General features: G+C 49.0%; 5 protein-coding genes across 16 annotated transcripts in view; 1 reads left to right on the top strand and 4 right to left on the bottom strand.

Moving 5' to 3' along the window:
* Positions 1–21,373, bottom strand: part of LOC119466316 (uncharacterized PE-PGRS family protein PE_PGRS20-like) — a 1,297,174-nt gene that overhangs the window by 229,779 nt on the left and 1,046,022 nt on the right. The gene's annotated exons all lie outside the window — the stretch shown is intronic.
* LOC119466319 (uncharacterized PE-PGRS family protein PE_PGRS20-like) overlaps positions 1–21,373 on the top strand; it is a 1,091,962-nt gene that overhangs the window by 64,821 nt on the left and 1,005,768 nt on the right. Inside the window, exon 2 of one of the 4 annotated variants that reach the window (XM_049656770.1) lies at positions 13,169–13,265. The exons of 2 other annotated variants lie outside the window; for them this stretch is intronic. In XM_049656770.1, the coding sequence (XP_049512727.1) occupies positions 13,193–13,265 (73 nt within the window). In that variant the 5' untranslated portion in view covers positions 13,169–13,192. Of the gene's footprint in view, positions 1–12,807; positions 13,266–21,373 lie in introns of those variants that run through there. One more of the 4 variants, XR_007463707.1, reaches the window with a different exon arrangement.
* The window catches only part of LOC119466324 (uncharacterized), a 683,885-nt gene that overhangs the window by 486,227 nt on the left and 176,285 nt on the right, over positions 1–21,373 (bottom strand). The window lies entirely within an intron of this gene.
* LOC119466317 (IgA FC receptor-like) overlaps positions 1–21,373 on the bottom strand; it is a 211,009-nt gene that overhangs the window by 13,690 nt on the left and 175,946 nt on the right. The window lies entirely within an intron of this gene.
* LOC119466322 (PE-PGRS family protein PE_PGRS26-like) overlaps positions 1–21,373 on the bottom strand; it is a 471,155-nt gene that overhangs the window by 349,869 nt on the left and 99,913 nt on the right. The gene's annotated exons all lie outside the window — the stretch shown is intronic.

The following is a 21,373-nucleotide window of genomic DNA, read 5'->3' as shown; positions in this document are numbered from 1 at the left end:
TGATGATGATGATACCTAAGGAAAATGAGGGCGACCCTTGAACATGGTTGACATTTCCGCACGAATTTCCGCAAGAATTTCTTTTATGAGCATCAGCAATGTTTGCGTGAATCAAGAGAGAAGCCGAGCAGAGGTCCGTTGTCGGCCAGGGCCCGACAACGGACCGCAAAGGGTTAAAATTGGAATTAGAAAGATGAAATGTATAAAATAATATCCAAATATTCCTGCATCTAGTACCTAGCTAGATACAAGCTTTACTAGTTAAGGTAAAAAGCTAATCTAGCTTTTTGTTTCCGTAATTCCGTTTCCATCATTCAGTTCAGTTATCATCATCCATTTACCGCTGAAGTTAAACTAAAGTAAGATCACTCATGTCAGGTTATTAACATTTACCAGTCTCTAAGCATCAGCTACCTTTTATTCACCACGCACTATCAGCCTAAATTGAAACGTTGACCCGAAATAACATTTAATAACGCATGTTACGTGTAATTAAATAGAAACACGACATTTATTTGCTCTGCAGCTGGTTTCGAGGCGTAGAGTAGTTTCAAGCATATACGTCTTGTTGGCTGACTTTAGCCAATATTCCAAATACAAGCAAACTTGAAAGCGAAACAACATATGCAACTAATATTCAATTTGTTCCCATTTGAATTGTTGCGCATAGTACCTAAATCAACTTTAAGCAGAGGACATGGCAAAGAGTGCGCTAGAGCTAGCGCAGTAAAAATGATTAAAGAAAAAGAGAAAGAACTCAGCTGCGCGTTCTTACTGAAGCCTCTAACCGAAAAGGATATTTTCCAGAGGCCTACGTAGCTTGGACCCCGAGACAAGAGTCCCTGGCCGGCAACGAAGAGGCTCACGCCACAGCCCGAGAGCATACAAGCCAGGCTTTTCTATGAGAGGGCACCAAAAACGCGACGATGCCGGAAGACATCTCCGAATATGTACACCTATATTCTAGAGCACCATAGATTCGAACGAAAAAAGTACCCACTACCTCAACTAATACTCAACAGAGAAGACACCGTTATTTTAAGAACACTACACGCGAACCACTATTTTAACAGTATCTTATTGCATAGGGTATCTCCAAAGCAATTTCGGTACCTCTGCACCTCTGCGGAGTCCCGGGCACCCTGCGCCACATGGCAAAGGAGTGCAGGGGACCTGCTGGAAGCCTGCAAAAACTGAAGATGGAATATGATGCAACAGTAGAAGAAGAGAACACAGAAGGAGACAATGAAGTGTTGTAGGAGGTTACTGCTGTCTTGTCCAGCCAATGATGATCAGCGAAAGCTGGGGGGCCGGGACAGGGTGGCAGCAGGAGCCCACGGATTCCTGGAATGAGAAAGCCGCCCACTTGAGTGCTAAAAGGGCAGATTTTTATATCTAGCTCTCTCGCTAGTGTCAAGTTTATTGCGAGTTTTGACAAAACATGATAGCCGTAGCGTCGGAGCAAAAGGCGAGACTATGCATGCCTGGCTAGGCTCCTGTCGACACCAGCACAGCAGACAACAGTGAAAATAAAATAAAAAACGTATACACATATATACCTAACACCCCACCACGCACACACACACACACCCACACAAACACACTCACATATCACTACAGCATAATAAGTATAAATAATGCAAATAAAGCAATAAACGAACAGTAAACGAATGATGCTGCAGATACAGAACGGGCAAAGCAAAATGACAACAAAAAGTCTTGCAATACATGTAATTGCATATCAGTGGACCGGCAGGAAAGGCCATCAGAAAAGAGAAGTTAATTGTCGAGCCCAAATACAGTTTCGATTTCTTTCTAATGTTGAAGGAGTTGGAGAATGTTGCATAATATCAAATAAAGCATGCTCATATTAAGTAAATTAGGAATCTGCCGCTGTATTAGCCTATTGCCGTAGTCCTGGTTTTCACCTTAATAAAGTTCTTAGCTCTTAAGATGTAATTAGTTGTGGTATTGTTGTATTTAGAAAGAAAAGTTCTCACGGTTAGTTGTGAATTCTAAACATGCCTTTTCGGGCAACTTTTGTTTGTATAGACTGCTGACATTCAAGATACTGTCTCGGTGAAAGTACTCAGAGTTCTGTTCATACATCGATAGGTTGTGAATAATACGCGCACACTTTTGCTTCATTCGGAATAGTTTCCATGTTAGCTTTAGAAGTGACGCCCCGGATAAGTAGACAGTAGTGGAGTCTAAAATGAATAGTGGAAAAGTGCAGCTGCCGCTTAAAGGGCCACTACAAAGAAACAGGAAGTACAGCTGGAATAAAACAGGCACCTTCAAGAATGCATGCAGTTTTTTATGGGTACAAAAATATTACTTATTAACAGAGAAATTCGTAAACAAAGACCAAATACCTCTTCTTCAATTTCTCTCACTCCAGATTCGGCGCTGAAGCAGTGTCGTCACGGATTTCATTGTTCTCAGCGAATCAGAGGGCGCCGTGATACGTCACCGCTTGCGTATGCGGCCGAGGCTCTGGCTGTCCGCGATGGATACCGTTGCTCACGCTGAACCTTGCAACGAAGAGCTCGCCTGGGAAGCAGGACTGCATTTCAGCGGCTTCAGTGAAACGGAGCGCGAAATGCTCCTCCGTGTTCGCTCGGCAGGTGTTTCCGCGTACGATGGCGTGGAGCGCCGGCCACGCCGACAGAAAGCGAAGGCTCGTTTTCGTCGAAGGAAGGCGAGGCGTCCGGTCCTCCAGGCGACGACGTTCCCGATAGAACAAGCGTAGAAAGCTGCGCGCGTACTCGGTATACTTTTTTCGTGGCTTTTTTTAATGACATTCAGCACTTACCGAGCCGCCAGTTTGCTGCTGCAGGGGCACTAGTAGGGGATTTGGTGAAGGCGACAATGAGGGAACAGCTGCTCGAGAAAAGACTCGCCTGTTGGGAACACCAATAGTCTTTTCTAGGGCAGGATTATACACATAATCCGAGGGCGAGAAATGCAGAGTGCATTTCTCGCCCTCGGATTATGTGATTACGGTTTCTCTGGCTCTTGTGACTTTTTATCATCGGCAGAGTACTGTGCCATTACAAACGCCGGGGCTCATCGCGCGGCACCACCTGAAAAGACACAGTCGGGTCAACACTGCCCCTGCCCCTTAACAAGCGCCTTGCACCGTTTGTAAAGCTTTAATCCTGCACACACGAAGTATTGTCTGGCTGTTTCTCGCGAAGTCGGCGTTTTTCGAGCCACGAAACACGCAAACAAACACTGCAACACTGTAGAGCGAAACGCGCGCGATGATGCATGGAGCGAAAACGAAACTATCGCGACCGCATGCAGTGCTATGCCATTTTTTGTATATTTAATTTTGCGTTATACTTGGACTTCCTCGCTTGAAACTCTATAAAAAGTTGGAAATGCTGTTTATGTACGTTTAAGGTGTATTTCATTTTGCTTTTATATTAACAGCGATAAATCGCTGTCGATAAATAGCGAACGGGCTGCATTTGTGATCTCCGACGTCACGAACGTGTAGTGCGGGAAATACGACGGGGCGTCAGCACCTATCCTTCAGTTTTTCGCTTATTTTCTCACTTAGTAAACCTCTGTTCGCAGTAAGCATGGCATGACTGTGATGGTGAAAAGATAATCTACCATTAAAGCTCAACTTCTGGTTTCGCTTTAGTGTCCCTTTAAGTTCTAAAGGTAATTGGGGTACGCTACGTTTAATATAACTTTCGTGAGGCATCAACCATAGATTTTCACGGAAGAGTACACCGAGGAACGTGAACAGGGAAACATTTTCAAGTGGTTGCGATTGAAGAATTAAAAAAGATGCACACCTAACTAGCTTGTTGATACGACTGTATACATTATACTCTTTTAGCGTTTAGATTTAGCTGATTAGCCCGTAACCACACTGAAAGAAAATTTAACCAGTTATTAATAAGTGGAAATAGAATAGTGATGATATCAGAGGAGAAAAAACAGTTGTATCATCAGCATATAACACAATATCGGGCGTTTCTGGTATTGCCACCGTATCATCGATATAAAGCGGAAAATGGTAGGACCTAAAATAGAACCCTGCGGGACGCCGAACCTAATATCTACTAAATCTGATTTCATGGTGGTATTTCTGATTGTATGCTGGTATGCTGGTAAGCCATCGTTATGCCATTGTCATCGTGCACTCGTCGTCATCCCATTGTCCTCGAGTCATTGGCACACATCGTCGTTATTGCGTCCTCGTCATGCATTCGTTGTCATGGACCAACACGTTGGTGAACAAAATTGACAGGGCTTCTTATTTATCCCTAAGATGATTTGGAAACTAAAGCCCCAGTGCCATACGTTAAAGACGGACGCATGACACCCCCTCACCTAATTGCTTTGTCTGCTTCGCTTAGTCTCCCTCTTAATTCGCTCACTCATTCTCTTAATTCGCTAAGGCATCCTCCGCAATTCGGTGAGCGTACTTCGCTTAGTCATCCCCTAATGCCAAAGGTCGAGAGTTGGACTCCCATCCAAGGTCCTGGGTTCAAGTGCCTTAATTAACTCTATCACAATTACATGTGCGTCAATTAAATTCGCCTTTTTTACCGTGCGTTCTACTCTCATTAAAGGTCGACGCTCCATATCGTTTTTGTACATTTCGTGCCGCCGACGAGTTTTCGCTCAAGGTCGACTGACTAATGAGACATGTAAGGCTTTCGCCTTAATAATCGGTCTCGGCATATCGGCGAGCTTCTTCGCACACGCTGTTTAGAAAACCAGAATAGGGCAGCCTGATCTGCTGCAGCTAAACGCCTTCGCGGAGCTACAAGCGCAGTACGCGGCGTGAAATCCACAAGATGACGTCAGAGGTGAGAGGGTGCCGCTGAGACTTGTCGAGTGAAACTGCCCGCGTGTACATAACCACACGTTGCCTTCCGTCTTCCCATGAGCGCACGTTTCTGCTCTTGAAGCACTAACAGAATTCGAAATGCTACTAGCTCAACGCTCAATCTTGTAACAGCGGTACCGGGTATGCGGCCGAAACTAAATGAACAAGAAGAAATTCAATAAACCAGCGTGATGCGTCGATTATGGGAAGCGGGAATATTCTCGTAACTGTTTTGATGCAGAAATGCGCCTTGAATTTGAATAGAAAGCGCAGAACTGGAAATGAAGCAGAGCAGCTCCTCCAAGGTATATCTTTAATATTCCGACAAAAGAAAACACAAATATTGCAAGTGTTTTCGTGCATCAGCGATCGCAAGAATGAGCTCGATTGCGAAATGGACGCTGCGTTAATTCCACCGTGGTCTAATCAACACAGCTAACTTGCATTGGTGTGAAGCAGCTTGATCGAACCGAGCTGCGTTCGTGGAGGAATGGTGTCGCAGATTGTGCGTACTCAAGCCAATTACGGCGAAAGCAGCTAGGGTGTTTGAAGCACCTTGTTACAACTTCAGCCGCAAATTTCCCGTGCGGCTACTTGATTGCAGAGCTACCTCCGAAATTTGGTGTAATAGATGCGCGCTATCCGTTTAATATTCACGCGCCTTTTCGTCTGTTGTTCACGATTCCTATGTGCGTAGGATAGTATGAGATCAGGTTCTTGAAAGACGCTAAATTAGCGCTTAAGTTTTTTACGTAATACACGGATAAGAAGAAACTATCCCATAGTCCTCGCGTAATACGGGAAACGAAAGACCGCCGGGGATTTGCAATTTACTATCGAATGACATAATTATGCAGTATAAAAGACATATTAAATCTATTGACCTAAAGAGAAGGCGATGACCAAAGAACGTGGCAGGCTATTGCGAGAGCTTTCACGCTTTTAATATTTTACACGAACAAGAGCTTCAGCGGCACCGGTGAAACCAGTTCTGCACGCGTCAGTGAGCGACAGTTTAAAAGCAGCGTCAATTAAAAGAAGCGCCCGCATGTATCGGCTTGAATCAGCTGCCAAGAGTGGCGAAAAAAATAGCCGGTACTCCTACCCGCCGCACATCAACCTGCCGGGTTTTCTCCTCCAAAACCACTCCTTTACCCTCGCAATACAGTCCACGATCACCACATGCCACCAAGTACATCACTTAGTCCGACGAGTGGTCAAGCGGCGCGGCCGCCTAGACGTATTCAGAGCCAATCAACTTGTAAACAGCCTTTGCCTTGAACATAATCTTTATTCTCTATCATACTGCATACTTCATCATCATAATCATCATCATCATCATCAGCCTATATCTTATGTCCACTGCAGGACGAAGGCCTCTCCCTGTGGTCTCCAATTACCCCTGTCTTGTGCTAGCGTATTCCAAATTGCGCCTGCAAATTTCCTCACTTCATCATCGCATCTGGTTTTCTGCCGACCTCGACTGCGCTTCCCTTCTCTTGGTATCCATCCTGTAACCCTAATGGTCCATCGGTTATCCATCCTATGCATTACATGGCCTGCCCCGCTCCATTTTTTCCACTTATTGTCAACTAGAATATCGGCTATCCCCGTTTGTTCTCTGATCCACACCGCTCTCTTCCTGTCCCTTAACGTTAGTCCTAAGATTTTTCGTTCCATCGCTCTATGTGCGGTCCTTAACTTGTTCTCGTGCTTCTTTGTTAACCTCCAAGTTTCTGCCCCATATGTTAGCCCCGGTAGAATGCAATGATTGTACACTTTTCGTTTCAACGACAGTGGTAAGCTCCCAGTCAGGATTTGGCAATGCCTGCCGTATGCACTCCACCCGAATTTTATTCTTCTGTAAATTTCTTTCTCGTGATCAGGGTCCCCTGTGACCTAGATAAACGTACTCCTTTACAGACTCTAGGGGCTGACTGGCAATCCTGAATTCTTGTTCCCTTGCCAGGCTATTGAACATTATCTTTGTCTTCTGCATATTCATCTTCAACCGAATTCTTACAAAAATATATTGCCGAGAGCTAGTGGGCTATACTAGTTCAGGTGCAACCAAACTAGGAAGGCCCACTAAGCTTCATCAAAGTCACTCCCTCACCAGAACAGGAATTGGCCTCTCTGATGCACTATTCGGCCACTACCTCCATCATGACTGCGACAAGGCTTAGGGGTGAGGATCAACGGCGAATATCTCAGCAACCTTCGGTTTGCAGATGACATTGTCCTATTCAGCAACAATGGAGACGAATTACAACATATGATTGAGTACCTTAATCGAGAAAGTGTAAGAATTGGGTTGAAGATGAATATGCAGAAGACAAAGATAATGTTCAATAGCCTGGCAAGGGAACAAGAATTCAGGATCGCCAGTCAGCCTCTAGAGTCTGTAAAGGAGTACGTTTATCTAGGTCAATTACTCACAGGGAACCCTGATCACGAGAAAGAAATTTACAGAAGAATAAAATTGGGTTGAAGTGCATACGGCAGGCATTACCAAATCCTGACTGGGAGCTTACCACTGTCGTTGAAGAGAAAAGTGTACAATCATTGCATTCTACCGGTGCTAACATATGGGGCAGAAACTTGGAGGTTAACAAAGAAGCTCGAGAACAAGTTAAGGACCGCACAAAGAGCCATGGAACGAAAAATCTTAGAACTAACGTTAAGAGACAGGAAGAGAGCGTGTAGATCAGAGAACAAACGGGGATAGCCGATATTCTAGTTGACATTAAGCGGAAGAAATGGAGCTGGGCAGGCCATGTAATGCGTAGGATGGATAACCGGTGGACCATTACGGTTACAGAATGAATACCAAGAGAAGGGAAGCGCAGTCGTGGTCGGCAGAAAACCAGATGGGATGATGAAGTTAGGAAATTTGCAGGCGCAATTTGGAATACGCTAGCGCAAGACAGGGGTAATTGGAGATCGCAGGGAGAGGCCTTCGTCCTGCAGTGGACATAAAAAATAGGCTGATGATGATGATGATTCTACCTCTGCTCCACGCCACCACCACAGCACCCTTACGCGGACACAAATGCATCGCATTCAATGGGCTTTAAACAGTCTCCATAAAGCTGCCCTACATCTTAAAACACACGAATCCACAGCCAAACTATACGCAACAGGCCTATTTCTTCCCCTCCACAGTGATCGACAACTTGGCCGCGTATTCATCTCGGCGCAGGAACATTGGCTACTGCAACGGGCTCGCATCCGGCCTATTGACTTCCCGCTGTACACCCCTCAACGACCCCCTCCCAGCAACCTCCACTGTGCCCTATTCCCTCTAATATAACCCCATATCTTCATCAAGGACGACGAGAAGCGCGCGCTCACTTCCATGACCCTTTCCCAGCGGACACTGTCGCCCCCTACGTTGAGGCAGCGTATTACCAAACTCACGGCGCCACTGCTAGTGTCATAATCCCGGCGCCCCTTCGCATTCCCATCCCTTGCAGCGCTGGCCCCTTCTCAATTCCTACTTTTCTCTATCCCTTGAATTGGCCGCGATCGTTCACGGGACGCCGAACGAACCATTCTCGCTCCCTCTCCTCGGTAACGCATTTGCTCGGACTCCATGGCGGGAATCAGGGCTCTTCGCGACAACAGACTTCCAGATAATCTTCATGACGACCTTTCTGACGCTCTCTCTCTTCTCCCTGCTACGTTGGTCACTGTGATGTGGGTGCCAGGCCATGCGGGGATTATCGCCAATCAGCTCGCTCATGAGCTTGCCTGCGAGGTTAATAGCCCGGCGTCGACGATCCCCTGGCATTACCCGCCGATAGCGGACGATGCACACTTTTATGAGAAAACTCTAAAGCAGCTTTACACCTCCGGTATTCATTGCAGACTCTTCCGCCACCACACCCTTATCTCTGCACTGCTTAAGTACGCGACCTCAGGGCCGTGCAGCTCAACGCTTTGATCACTCCAGCACGCCTTTATTGTTACCGCTCAGAGCCCGCATGTCCCCATTGCTCCTCTACGTACGCGAATGTAGAGCACATCCCTTTCTCTTGCCCCGCAGCCCTACAATCCCCTCACTAACCCCCCCCCCTCCCCACTGGCGGGTGTGGTTGGCGTCGGCGGCCATCCCCGACCAGCTGGCCATGTTCCTCTTGGAAGAGGAATATCTGTAAGTCTTAGTCTGACCCAGAATGAAGTCTTTTCTCCCTCTCTTCATATGAAGGAAAGATTCACGTCGTGGACAGAGTAACTGTCTCGTTGCACAAGGCTGAAACATGCATCCCACCCATATCTGAATGCGGTCGTGATTACCCGCGACACATTGGCCTGGCATTCAACCGCATATTACCATAGTCGATAAACAATTGGGACTGGCGTTGCCCTGAACGTAGGGAGAAAAAAGACTTCACTCAACCTCCTAATGAAAAAAAAATCGCGAGGACACGTGGTTCAAACATGTTCGCATGTCTTAACATTTTCCTTCGACCGGCTCTTGTCAAAGAAGCCAAAAATGTCACAGTTTCGCCCTAAGGGCGAAGCAATGAATGCGATAGCAACACAGCAATGTCATACGAAGTAAGGTGAGCGGCTTTGGTAGCGATATGAACTGTACTAAACATGAGCTGATTAAGTAAGCAGGTGTGCTGCGGCGTAAGTAGACCGACATGAAGAGAGACTCGATGACCACGAGAAGGCGCGTGTCAAACGGTGGTGTTGATGAGAAGCGCTTCCCGTGGGCATTGCGTGCGAAGGGACACACCTGTAGCGCTGCACTGCCGATCCGGGCAGCATTGCATGTGTAGCGTGCGTTGGAAAATGTGGCCCGACTATTACTAACCGAATTAACAAGCGTGGTGTGAGCGCGCACAAACAAACATGAATAGATCACACTGAATGACTGCAGACAACGACTGTCAAAACGCTGGCGGCAAGCGCATACGCCGCAGCGGGCGAAGGTAAAGCTTTAGGCGAAGGTACGTGCGGTCTATCACTTCAACGGAAACTGAGCGGCGAATGCACAGCGCATAGAAAGGTCAGAGCCGTGTGGAGATAAGAGACGGTGCGGGCGAGCGACGAGCGCGGTTGTTGGCAAAGTAGAAGTGCGACCCCCCCCCCCCCGCTCCCTCCGGCGCTGGCTTCCCGCTTCCTTGCTTGCGCGTGGGAGATTTAGTGCGTTCGTTCTCCGTGATAGCGCGCGTCGCCGCACGCTTCCGCTCGGGCATACGGCGCGCGGCGAAGATTTTATCTATACGGAACCTCACGGCGACGGCGACGCCGATGGCAGAAATCCGGTTGAAGTGTCCATATAATTGCTATCACAATAAAACGAACGAAATGCAACCGGCCACCTTTCCTCGTGACTTGGCGCATATGGATGTGATCACGTCGCATTCTTACTCGTAGCGGAACAGAAGGCGATTGTTGGACGGTTTCATGGATTCCGCATATAAAATGCCGCCTCGCGACCTCGCAGGTCACCGCCAGCAGTGAGCGGGCAGGACTGTTTCATACTCTCGCTATTTGCAAGACGAAAGAAATTCTGTCGCGAGACGTAGCAATTGGGAGGCTCGTGAGAAGAACGTAACAACTCGGATGGGCCTAATGAGGGACCATTACTGCTCTTCGCGGACTCTCTGCTGCATATAGGTCGCGTTCCGGCCCTCTGATAAACTGGCGGAGTAACGTGGTGGCAGTATCTTGCGCTGTGAAGCGTCGCCATGATACGCGAATAAGCGCGAAAAATCTCACACCCTTGTCAGTTATACGTGATTCGTGTCGCGAAATACTACTGCCTTTTCGTGTCACGGTAAAGCTGCTTGAACACGTTAGCTTGGCGCCTCAAGCTTCCACGGGCCCCTCTCTAATTTTCGGATGTGGTAAATTTGTTTATTTCTAAACACGACCGAATTTTACTGGACGCAGGCCGGCCTGATAGCTACGGCTCTTACATTTCTTGAATTCTGTAACCCTACCTTCTGGTAATATTGGTAATACCTGGGCACGACTTCTATTTAGAAGTCGTGCCCAGGTATTTAAAAGGAATCTGCCCGTATTAGGTGTAAACAATTTTGCACTATTTATTTAGGTAACGTCGGCTTCGAAACCAGACGTTCTGCATGAGAACCAACACTGTGAAGAAGCACGTAGAATATGTATTCATTAAATGTGCTCTGATACGCAAAAGCATGGGCGCATACATAGTTTTTCTGAAGCCAGTCGATTTCTCAAATTTTGTGGGCACTAACATAATAAAATTTCTGCACAAAGAAAAATTCAATTTTTGTTCTGTATTATACCATGGTATACATGGACAACGCGTCGTGCAGTGGTGGTGGTTTGTCTGCCGAGGATTGCCTCCCACACTGCTTGCTGTCCTGCTAACAGAGCATGGTGCGTTTTTCCCGTTGTTTGTGAGGTGGTTCCTGAATTCACCAAGCGGCTATCGAACGATGTCGACAGTTCGGCGCGCCACTTCTTTTGTGCTCCCAGCAATGCGAAACTTCGCTCGGTGTTCAACAGAGCGATGCTTCGTGCCGACCGGGAACTCTCTGCGAAATCCATAAAAATCCACTTACACTTTCATGAGCAGGACATCTTAAAGTGTTTGTGCATATTATCAATGGACAGACGGTTGAGGTGCCACGAGACAAGTGGGCACTTGCCGAGGGTGCGGTGCCGAAAGTGTTCCCGAACCTTCCCTCGTATCTGTAGAACCAACCGGGAAAAAAAACATGAACGAAGAGAGATGCTTGGTGACCTGTTCTGGGCCATCTTAGAAGAGCTGTCAGAGAATACGCCCAGTCGTGTTGGGTGCCCCTTGCGCTTTCAGGAACTGAGTGCACGCATCATTAAATGTTTAACAGCGGAGCTGTTCAGGCTTTTTGCTTCCCCGCGTAGTGTTCCCAAAAACTCGCCTAGCGATGACGTCACTGCGTACAGCTGTGCCTCGCATCACCTTGAGATAGCCAAACAATAGCTAATCAATATTCGATAAATAAACAATAAATTCCGGAAAATGCTGGGGATGACTTGGTAATGCTTTGTCTAGCCCAAATACGTGGCCAATACCTTGTGATAGCCAATCAATGCCTAATCGATCAATAATCAATAAATTCGAGAAAAGCATAACTTGTATGGCCAGGACCAGCTAGGTGCCGATCACCTCCGCTGTTTCTTTAGCCTTGCGCCACTTGTGCAAGAGACGCTATTTTTATTTAGTCACGCGCATGCGTACACGCATACCTTGCTGGAACCTTGCATAAAAATGCATTCTTAGGCAAGAGTTCTGGAGCATCGGCGGGGATCCAGTCTTGAAGTAAAGACAGCGAGGAAACGTGCCAAGCTGCTGTAGGTGGAGTTGGTTTCCACGTGGGCCCAAATCATTTGCCTTGATTATGTCCCCTTTGACAGTTTAAGTCTTACCTATATAGAGGGTTACACAGTTGTTTTTCAGTACGTTTTCTTTAATAAAGCATTCATTCGTTTACAAGAAAGTTGTGCTGTTATTTTTGTGCATAACCAATTTGTTCTCGCTAGCTGCCGTATAACTACCCCAGAGCAAGTGGTGAGCAAGTAAAAGCAGCGAGAAAACGTACCAAGCTGCTGTATGGGAAAAGTAAACTGCGTGAAAGGTTTAGGCGGCAGGAAGAAACACACGACACTTAAAGAGGCAGCTTCTGCCCTTCGTCGTATGCATTCCTTCCTATCGTGCAGTTTAGCCGTCTTTCAGTATGAACCAACTAGCCCGATATATCTTATTACTCTAGATGGATTCCGCTTGCGCATGGTATCACTAGAACGACAGTGATCGTGAAACACGCGCAAGCTGCCCGTCCGCACGAGCTCAAGGCTGCGGCGAGGCGTCTGCAGTGGAGAGCGATGGAACGGCGCCGCCATCTGTCGGCTGCCCAAGAAGTGGCGACAGCGGCGGTAAGCGCACGGGCGGAAAGTTTTGCAACTGAAGCTAGTCTGATAACGTTGGTTCAAACGTTCTAGAAGCAGGTTCGCGTTGTGTTTTTGCGTGTGCCGTGGCGTCGGTAGGTGTCGTGGTGGTTGACGCGACTAACCCCACGCTTCCGGCGTAATATCCCGTATTCTCAGTTGGTCGTCGTTCCGACAGGTGTGCCGTGCGCGTTTATGTCGAGTGTGTGACAAGCTAACCGCGACTGCGGCTTGACGTATTACTACCGCAACAGAGGGACGTGAGGATTCTTGCTTCGCTTAGCGTGGGATTTTGGATTCGCTGCGCGACATCGCCTTTCCTACCTGCGACGTCCCGCCGGAGGTGTTATTTAGTTTATTTTCTCCCTGCGTTGAGCGCTTGGCTGCTCGACCGAGAGGATTCCTGACATGGCACGCGACGGCAGCTTCTGCGGGCTGGCGGCTTTGGCGGCGACGGTGATCGTCCTCAGCTGTCTTGTCAGTGAGTGTTTATTTGTTGGACCATCCTGTTTCGGCTGCGTTGTTTTAGCGAGACTCCGAGACCCGTCTCACAGCGCGAACACGCCGCTCGATAAGAAAAAAGGTGCGGACTGCAGCGTGCGAACACGCCGCGGCGCACCAGCTGGGGACATAAAGAAAGCTACAAAAAGCCATGCATTTACATAGAAAATTCCTCAGGAACGCTCGGAACACCGTCGCGCGTGGAAGCTGACGCGTCCCAACCCCGTCAGCTAGCGGGGACATAAGACAAACCCGCATAGGCAATAGCGTGAGTCAAAACACCTCGCCTGATTAAACCTTCACCAGGAACATAGACAATGCCATCTTGGACAATACGGAACGTAGCGTTGGGAGTGATCATTATATTTATGGAGTGCTGTTTTCGGGTGGTGACAACACCAACATTTTGACCGCGATTTACCACCAAATTTGGTGGGTAGCCTTTTTGTTCCCCAGTCTTTCTGCCTTTTTTTGTCACGCTCTGATGTACTCATGTTGGCACACGATCTATTCAATTTCTTTAATTTAGTTATGCGCCAATGCGCACAAGAAACCTGCATATACTTTAAAATGCAAGTTGCCTTTTCCTTTTATTTTGACACATCAAACTTACTTTTCTATTACATGTCGTACGACACATGTAGCGCAACAAGTTATAAGGCACGATGGCGTGCTCGTGGTAGCATTATCTCACGCCAAGAATGTGAACTGCATTAAGCATTGTCGTTGCCTTCCAGTTGTACATAATATATAAAGGGTGTTTTTCGAAGTGTGCTATATAATAAAGACTGCCCTTACAAGTCTGTTTAACTAAAACGTAGACGTGCCGTGTCCGGCGCTCAGACGCGCCATTTGTCTCTGGCTGCTGAGGCCAAAGTTTATTAAAAGAAGTTAACAAGGGTTGCGGGAAATGTGGTCTGTCGGCTGGTCTTTCGCCATTTTGTGCCCCAGATTTAACCCGACAATTCAGCTGGCTGCCGCAAGTACCCTTACAAAGGCTGTCAGTACCCTAAAAAGGCGTTGCATGTAGGCTCCCTAATTATATTCTCTTCATTACGGTAGCCTCCAGAGGCTACAAAGGGAATAAGCTAAAAGTGAAGCACACTAAATGGAACGTTTTCCGGTATGTTCGGAATAGACGTGAACCCGCACCCATTACAAACCTTTAAGAGAGGATATCCACTCTTCTCGATGACGCAGCTAACTCAACCACGGAGGTAGAGCAAAAGGACGGGCCAGCTCCTAATGCTAAAAGGGTCCACTGTGGTCTGCGCAGCAGTGCTTGTAGAAACGCGGGCTCGCGCAAAAACACAATTGTGGCCTACGCAATTGCCTCGCGCAACTCGAAACAGCTCAGGCAACTCACGACAGCTCAGGCAGGAACACTGGCACAAGATATGTGACCGCCTTAATGGCCAGCTATGATGCAAAAACACCTGGTTGCTGCTTAAACACCTATTTGACCCCACTCAGACTTGAACAGCATCACAAAAGAACCTTCAAAGGATCATACGCTCCTTCCCGGAAAATAATCATTCCCTTTTTGGAGCTCTAAAAAACCGCTACTTTAATACAAGCAGCGATATTCCCCTGCCCGTAGCCTACACCGAAAAAGAAAACAGGTAATTGCACAGTGAAATTATGGAATCTGAACTACGTGCTGTCCTAAACAGCATCAAAACTACAGCGGCGGCTGGCGAGGTCCGTATCACTAATACAAAGCTACGTAACCTAGACGATCAGTCGGTTACCGAAATCACCAACCTTTAGCTCAGCCAGTATGCTCAGCCAGCTTTTCTGAGCATATTATCCGACTACGTCAGGTACTCGAGGCAATCCGATCGGCTAACCTTACACTGAAGCCTCAGAAATGCCACTTCGGCTACCAAGAACTGAAGTTTATCGGTCATGTCGTAAGCGCGGAAGGCGTCCGTCCCGATCTCGACAAAAATGCTGCTGTGGCCGCTTTTCCAACCCCTACCGATAAGAAAAGTGTCCGACACTTCCTGGGTCTGTGTGCGTACTATCAGCGCTTTATCAGTAATTTTTCAAAGATTGCTGAACCGCTTACACGTCTCACAAGAAACGATATGCCGTTAATTTGGAGCGCTGACCAAGAAGCCGCTTTCACCGAGCTCCGACACCGCTTGGCTTCACCACCCGTTCTTGGACACTTTGACGAACAGCCCGAGACTGAAATTCATACAGACGCTAGCAACATTGGCCTGGATGCGGTACTCGTACAACGGCAGGAGGGCGTTGAAAGAGTTCTCGCTTTCGCAAGTCACACTCTATCGCGCCCGGAGTCCAACTACACCACTACGGAGAAAGAGTGCCTTGTAGTCGTATGGGCTCTTGCAAAGTTTCGGCCTGCCTTTACGGCCGCCCATTCAAGGTCTTGACAGATCACCACTCGTTATGCTGGCTGGCAAACTCGAGGGATCCTTCTGCACGACTGGCATTGGTGGAGCCTACACCTGCAGGAATACGATGTGACCATCGCATACAAGTCCGGGCGCACACACGAAGACGCCGACACGTTGTCGCGCGCGCCTCACGATTCTCCTGATAAAGACATTGTGGACGATACCGCTTTCCTTAGGGCTGTAAGCGTGACAGATTTGTGTCGCAATTGCAGCGCGCAGATGAAGATTTACGACCTATTATCGAACATCTGGAAGGCCGCAACGCCACTCTGCCCCGACTAATAGCTCGCTGACTGTCGTCCTTTTGTTTACGACAGGGCGTACTGTATAAGAAGAACTCTGCTGCCAGCAACAAAACCTACATTTGTCTTGCCAGCAGAGCTTCGTGACGAAATTTTGTTCGCCTGCCACGACGAACCTCCGCCTGGCCACCGAGGCTACACAAGAACGCTTGCTAGAGTGCGCAAATCGTAAAATAGGCCGAAACTCGCCACTTGCGTTAAACGGTATGTCCAAGCCTGTCGTGAGTGCCAGCGCCGGAAGTCGCCAGCTGTGAAGCCTGCGGGATTACTGAAACCCATTGATCCAACTCGACGACCTTTTGACCGAGTCGGCATGGACCTCTTGGGCCCGTTTCCTCGGTCATCTTCGGGAAACAACTCGATAATCATCGCAACAGATTATTTAGGGCGCTATGCTGAAGCAAAGGCTCTGCCTCGAGGCACTGCTTCCGAGGTTGCGCAGTTTCTTGTAAACAACATCGTACTGCGTCATGGCGCCCGATCGTGCGTCATTACCGACCGAGGAACGGCATTACGGCACGGCTCCTTAAAGACGTTTTCCTATTAAGTTACACTACGCATCGAAAGAGGACTGCCTATCACCCGCACACAAAGGCCTGACCGAAAGACTCAACAAAATGATGACTGACATGCTGCCTATGTACGTAGACGTGCATCACAAAACGTGGGATGAAGTACTTCCGCACGTAACGTTTGCGTACAACACCGCGACGCAAGAGACCACACGCTTCACGCCGTTCTACTTTGTTTACGGTCGTGAAGTCCACACCATGCTTGAAGCAATCCTTCCATGCGACAGCTTTGATGATCTTGAACAAGACGCCAAGCTCTTCGTGCAGCGCGCCGAGGAAGCACGCGAACTGGCTCGCACGAACATCAAGAAACAGCAGTGCATCGACACACGCCACTACAACCTCCGCCATCGACAAGTTGAGTACCAACCAGGAGATCGGGTTGTGGTCTGGACTCCTGTCCGCTGCAAAGGCCTATCCGAACATTTTCTCAGCCGGTACTTCGGACCTTACAAAGTGCTGCGGCGAGGGAGTGACGTCGACTACGAGGTTCTACCTGACGGCAGCCAACCAGCACGACGTCGAAAGACACCACCCGAGATTGTGCACGTTGTGCGGCTGAAACCATACCGCACTCCATAACCACCATAGTTTTTGGACCATGCCATTCCTTTTGTTTTATTTTTTTTTGTCGCAGGCAATCATTGCCTCAGTGGCATTGCCCTGCGTTCTATGACTGCGCGTGAACAAGCGTTTGTGTGTGCATGTGTCTTCCACCCGTGTACTTACGTTGGCCCTGTAGTGTGTGTGCTTCTTTTAGCATCGGCTCGATGCTTTTCCGAGGAGGGAGAATAATGCCACACCTTACAACATGTGCTACATAATTAGAAAGCCGAAGACGCGCGCCAGTCCACGCGTCGGCACGTGCTTTGACGGGCGCCAGCGAAGAAGCAGACGAAGATCCTATGATCCACGTGCCGGTGCTTCAGTTTTTGTGAGCTCAGTTTTGAGGCAACAACAACAACAACAACAACTGAATGCTTCAGGTCGCCTGTGCTCATGGAATGTGACAATATCTTACATCCGGGCCCTTAAGAGCCACCCGTACCATTCTAGGGCTAGACGTGAGTAAAGCGTTTGACAATTTATCACACACATCAATACTTACAAATATATGCCAAAAGAATGTTGGGGAGCGCACTTATGTCTACATTACAAACTTCCCCAAGGATCTCACTGCGGAAATACACTTTGGGGAACATTAAAAGCGGACAATTTCATTTAGGAACAAGGGGCACCCCTCAAGGTGCGGCCCTCTCCCACTTCCTTTTCAACGTGACCACGCGAAACATGCCCCCGTTACTGGAAAGGATCCCGCATATCAAGCACTACATCTACGCTGATATCACCATCTAGACCAACGGCGGTTCGGATGGTGTAATCGCGGACGCACTACATTCAGCATAATACTCAAAATTCCGAGGCTATTTCTCAATTACAGATGGCAGCCCGCCAAATCTGTGGCCTGGTCAGACGAGTAGCTACATGACACCGCGGTATAAAGGAGGCCGATCTCTGTCACCTGACGCAGGCTTTCCTAGTCAGTCGCATAGTGCACTCCTTCACATACTACCACCTGCGGCTTTCCCACAAGGAAAACGTCAACAGTGTCATCCGCACAGCTCATAAAGCAGCCCTCGGGCTCCCTAGGCATGCGCACACTGAACGAATACTTGAGCTAGGGGTAAACAATACGCTAGACGAACTCATGGAAGCCCATATAATGGCCCAACGTGAACGACTATCCAGCACCGCGACTGGCAGGTTCATTCTGGGTAAACTCGGGCTGAATCCCGTTAGGAATTCGGCAGGACGAACCGCATTACCCGGTGCTGTCAAACGCCAGTTGGTTATCAAACCGTTACCCAAGAACATGCTTCCTGGGAGACAAGACGCGAGGCGGTCCGCCACAGCTAAGGCCCTTCAAGAAGGTACCAAAACAACCAGCACACTGCGTATTTCGATGCGGCAAGGCAAAATCACCAAAATTACGTAGTGAGCGTCGTGACCGGAGAGGGACGCATCCTCAACGCCGCGACCATAAGAATACCGTCAACCGTAGAAGCGGAAGAGACTTTCATTGCTTTGGCCACCGCGAATCCTTCAGTGCAAACCGTCATATGCGACTCCAAAAGGACAATAGCTAACTTCTCGAGAGGCAGCATAGGCGTCTGCGCAACGCGAGTCATGCAGGACTTCACAAGCGAAAAGGCTATTGAGCTCGTATGGCTCCCTGCCCATTTGGGGAATCAAGAGAATGAGGAGGCGCACTGGGTAGCCGGAGGTCTAATCCACCGGGAGGTGTGCCCGTCAGACTCGGATGCCCTAGATGAGGCACCGAAGACATACCACGAAACCAGCTGACGCGTCCCAACACCATCAGCTACCGCCTTTAGGCCCAGCCAAGCGGCCGAGAATTCAACTGCGGCCGAGACATTCTTACCCATTGCAGCCCGCCTGACGCGGCAGGTCGCACCTTTTTGTTTCATCGAGCGGCCGTGGCGCGAAGCAAACGACGCTCCTTACGCAAAGAGCTACGTATATATATATATATATATATATATATATATATATATCAAAACGTTGATTAAAAGTAAGAGGTGTGGGGAGCTGGTGGGTGGAGTCCAGGACTCCACTTGCTTGAGCGGCGCGCCGTGCCTGGTCGAGAAGCGCTAGTTGCGTCTCCCGATACTCGCTGGGGAGCCAAGTCTCCCACTGCTGCTTTCCGGAAAGTTTGCCGGCTATTTGCGGAATCACAAAGAAATCCTTAACCAAGGCGATCCTCGGCCTCGATCTAGAAAAAGCGTTCGACAACGTGGCGCACTCCGCCATCCTAGACCAAATCTCAAACCTGAACCTGGCGTCCGAGCATGCAACTACGTCAGGGAGTTCCTCACCGACCGCAAAGCCACGCTCATTGCCGGAGACATGGAAACGGAAGAACTGAACATGGGCAGTGAGGGAACGCCGCAGGGCTCGGTCATATCCCGACTGCTCTTCAACCTCGTGATGCTCGACCTCCGGCGGAAGCTACAAGAAGTGCATGGCGTCCACCATACCATCTACGCGGATGACATCACGATCAGGACTAGTAACGGAAGCGACGGCCAAATAGAGATCAAACTCCAAGAATCTGTCCGCAAGGTAGAACAGTTCCTCGCGGGGACGGGCCTACGATTATCCCCCGGAAAGTCGGAACTCCTGCTATACCGTCCCACCCTCTAGGGCAGACCGCCCAAGGGATACGGCGGACCGACACAATACGAAGAGATCAAAATCCACATAGAGGAAGGGATCGAAATCCCAAAGGTCAAGGTCCTAGGTATGCTCATCGAAACGAACGGAGTTAATGGCGAGACTGTCAACAAACTAACGACCAAGGTCAGCAACGCCATGCGCCTGATCCGGCGGATCACAAACAGAAGAAATGGCATGAGAGAGGAAAGCGCTATCAGGCTCATCCACGCTTTCGCCATCAGCCATATTACCTACGTGCAGACTTTCACAACTGGCTAACTAGTGAAAAAAAAAGATTAACGTAAATCCGAAGGACGTTTAAACTAGCCCTGTGTCCCGCACTCCGCCAGTACGGAACTCCTCCTCGAGCTAGGACTGCACAACACGCTCGAGGAGATCGCCGAAGCACAACGCATATCTCAGCTCGAAAGACTAACAGGGACCGACAGGGGCCGATACATCCTCGATCGACTGGGCATCACGTACCACAAACAACACGGACACAAAGCGCCAATACCCAAAGGAAATCCGAGAAACCATACACGTTGCAGCCATCCCTCGGAACGTCCACCCTGACTTCAACAAGGGTTGCAGACTAGCAAGAGCCAAAACCCTCCTCCGATCGTACGGAAGGGAAACCGGCGCGCTCTTCGTTGACACCGCGGAACACCTCGATGGCAGACGCTTCACTGTAGCCGTAATAGACACCAACTCTTAAACTGACAACGCGTGTAGCGTCGAAAACCAACATGCAGAGGAAGCCGAAGAGGTAGCCATTGCCCTGGCCCTCTCGAATCCGGATTGCAACACCGTCTTGAGCGACTCCCAGGCGGCGGTGAGAAACTTTGCCAAAGGACGCATTTCCCTAAAGCCATCAACATTCTTAAAAAAATACGCACCCCCAAGGGCCACCCAAGTCGTATCGTATGGTCACCCGGCCACGTCAACACGGGTTACCAGGCTCCCCCGAACCTCAACGAGGTAGCCCACCGCAGAGCGCGAGAGCTGATGGACCGCGCCCGGCCGGCCTCTCGGGAATACCCACGAACCGAACGGGAAAGACTGACCACATACAACGCCATCAAAAAGAAGTACCAACAAGCCAGAGGAGCATGCCCACCACCACACAATGACCTAAACAGGGCACAAGCAGTGGCCCTACGTCAACTGCAAACAAAAACCTTCCCGAACCCGTTTCACCTCAAGCAGATATTCCCCGAAGTACACAAAGAAGACACATGCAAGACATGCAAACAGGAAACAGCTACACTCAAGCACATGCTATAGGAATGTAACGCCCAACACAAAAACGAATTAAACTCCGAGACCCTATCGCTGAGGTGGGCCGCCGGTCTGCGCAGCTCCGACCTCGGCGACCAACTCTGGGCTGTCCAGCAGGCCCTCGAGGCGGCGCTGAGACAAGATCTCGACGCCCCGTCATGGGAGACCAGAGCCCGGGTCGTCAAAACTGCAGGACAATTCAATAAAGTTATTACCATCCATCCATTCATTTGCGGTGTGTTAATTTTGGGTGGCCTGTTCTGGCAATCC

The sequence above is a fragment of the Dermacentor silvarum genome, chromosome 10, assembly GCF_013339745.2.
Source record: "Dermacentor silvarum isolate Dsil-2018 chromosome 10, BIME_Dsil_1.4, whole genome shotgun sequence".
Classification (NCBI taxonomy): Eukaryota; Metazoa; Arthropoda; class Arachnida; order Ixodida; family Ixodidae; genus Dermacentor; species Dermacentor silvarum.
This window is presented reverse-complemented; position numbering and strand designations above follow the sequence as displayed.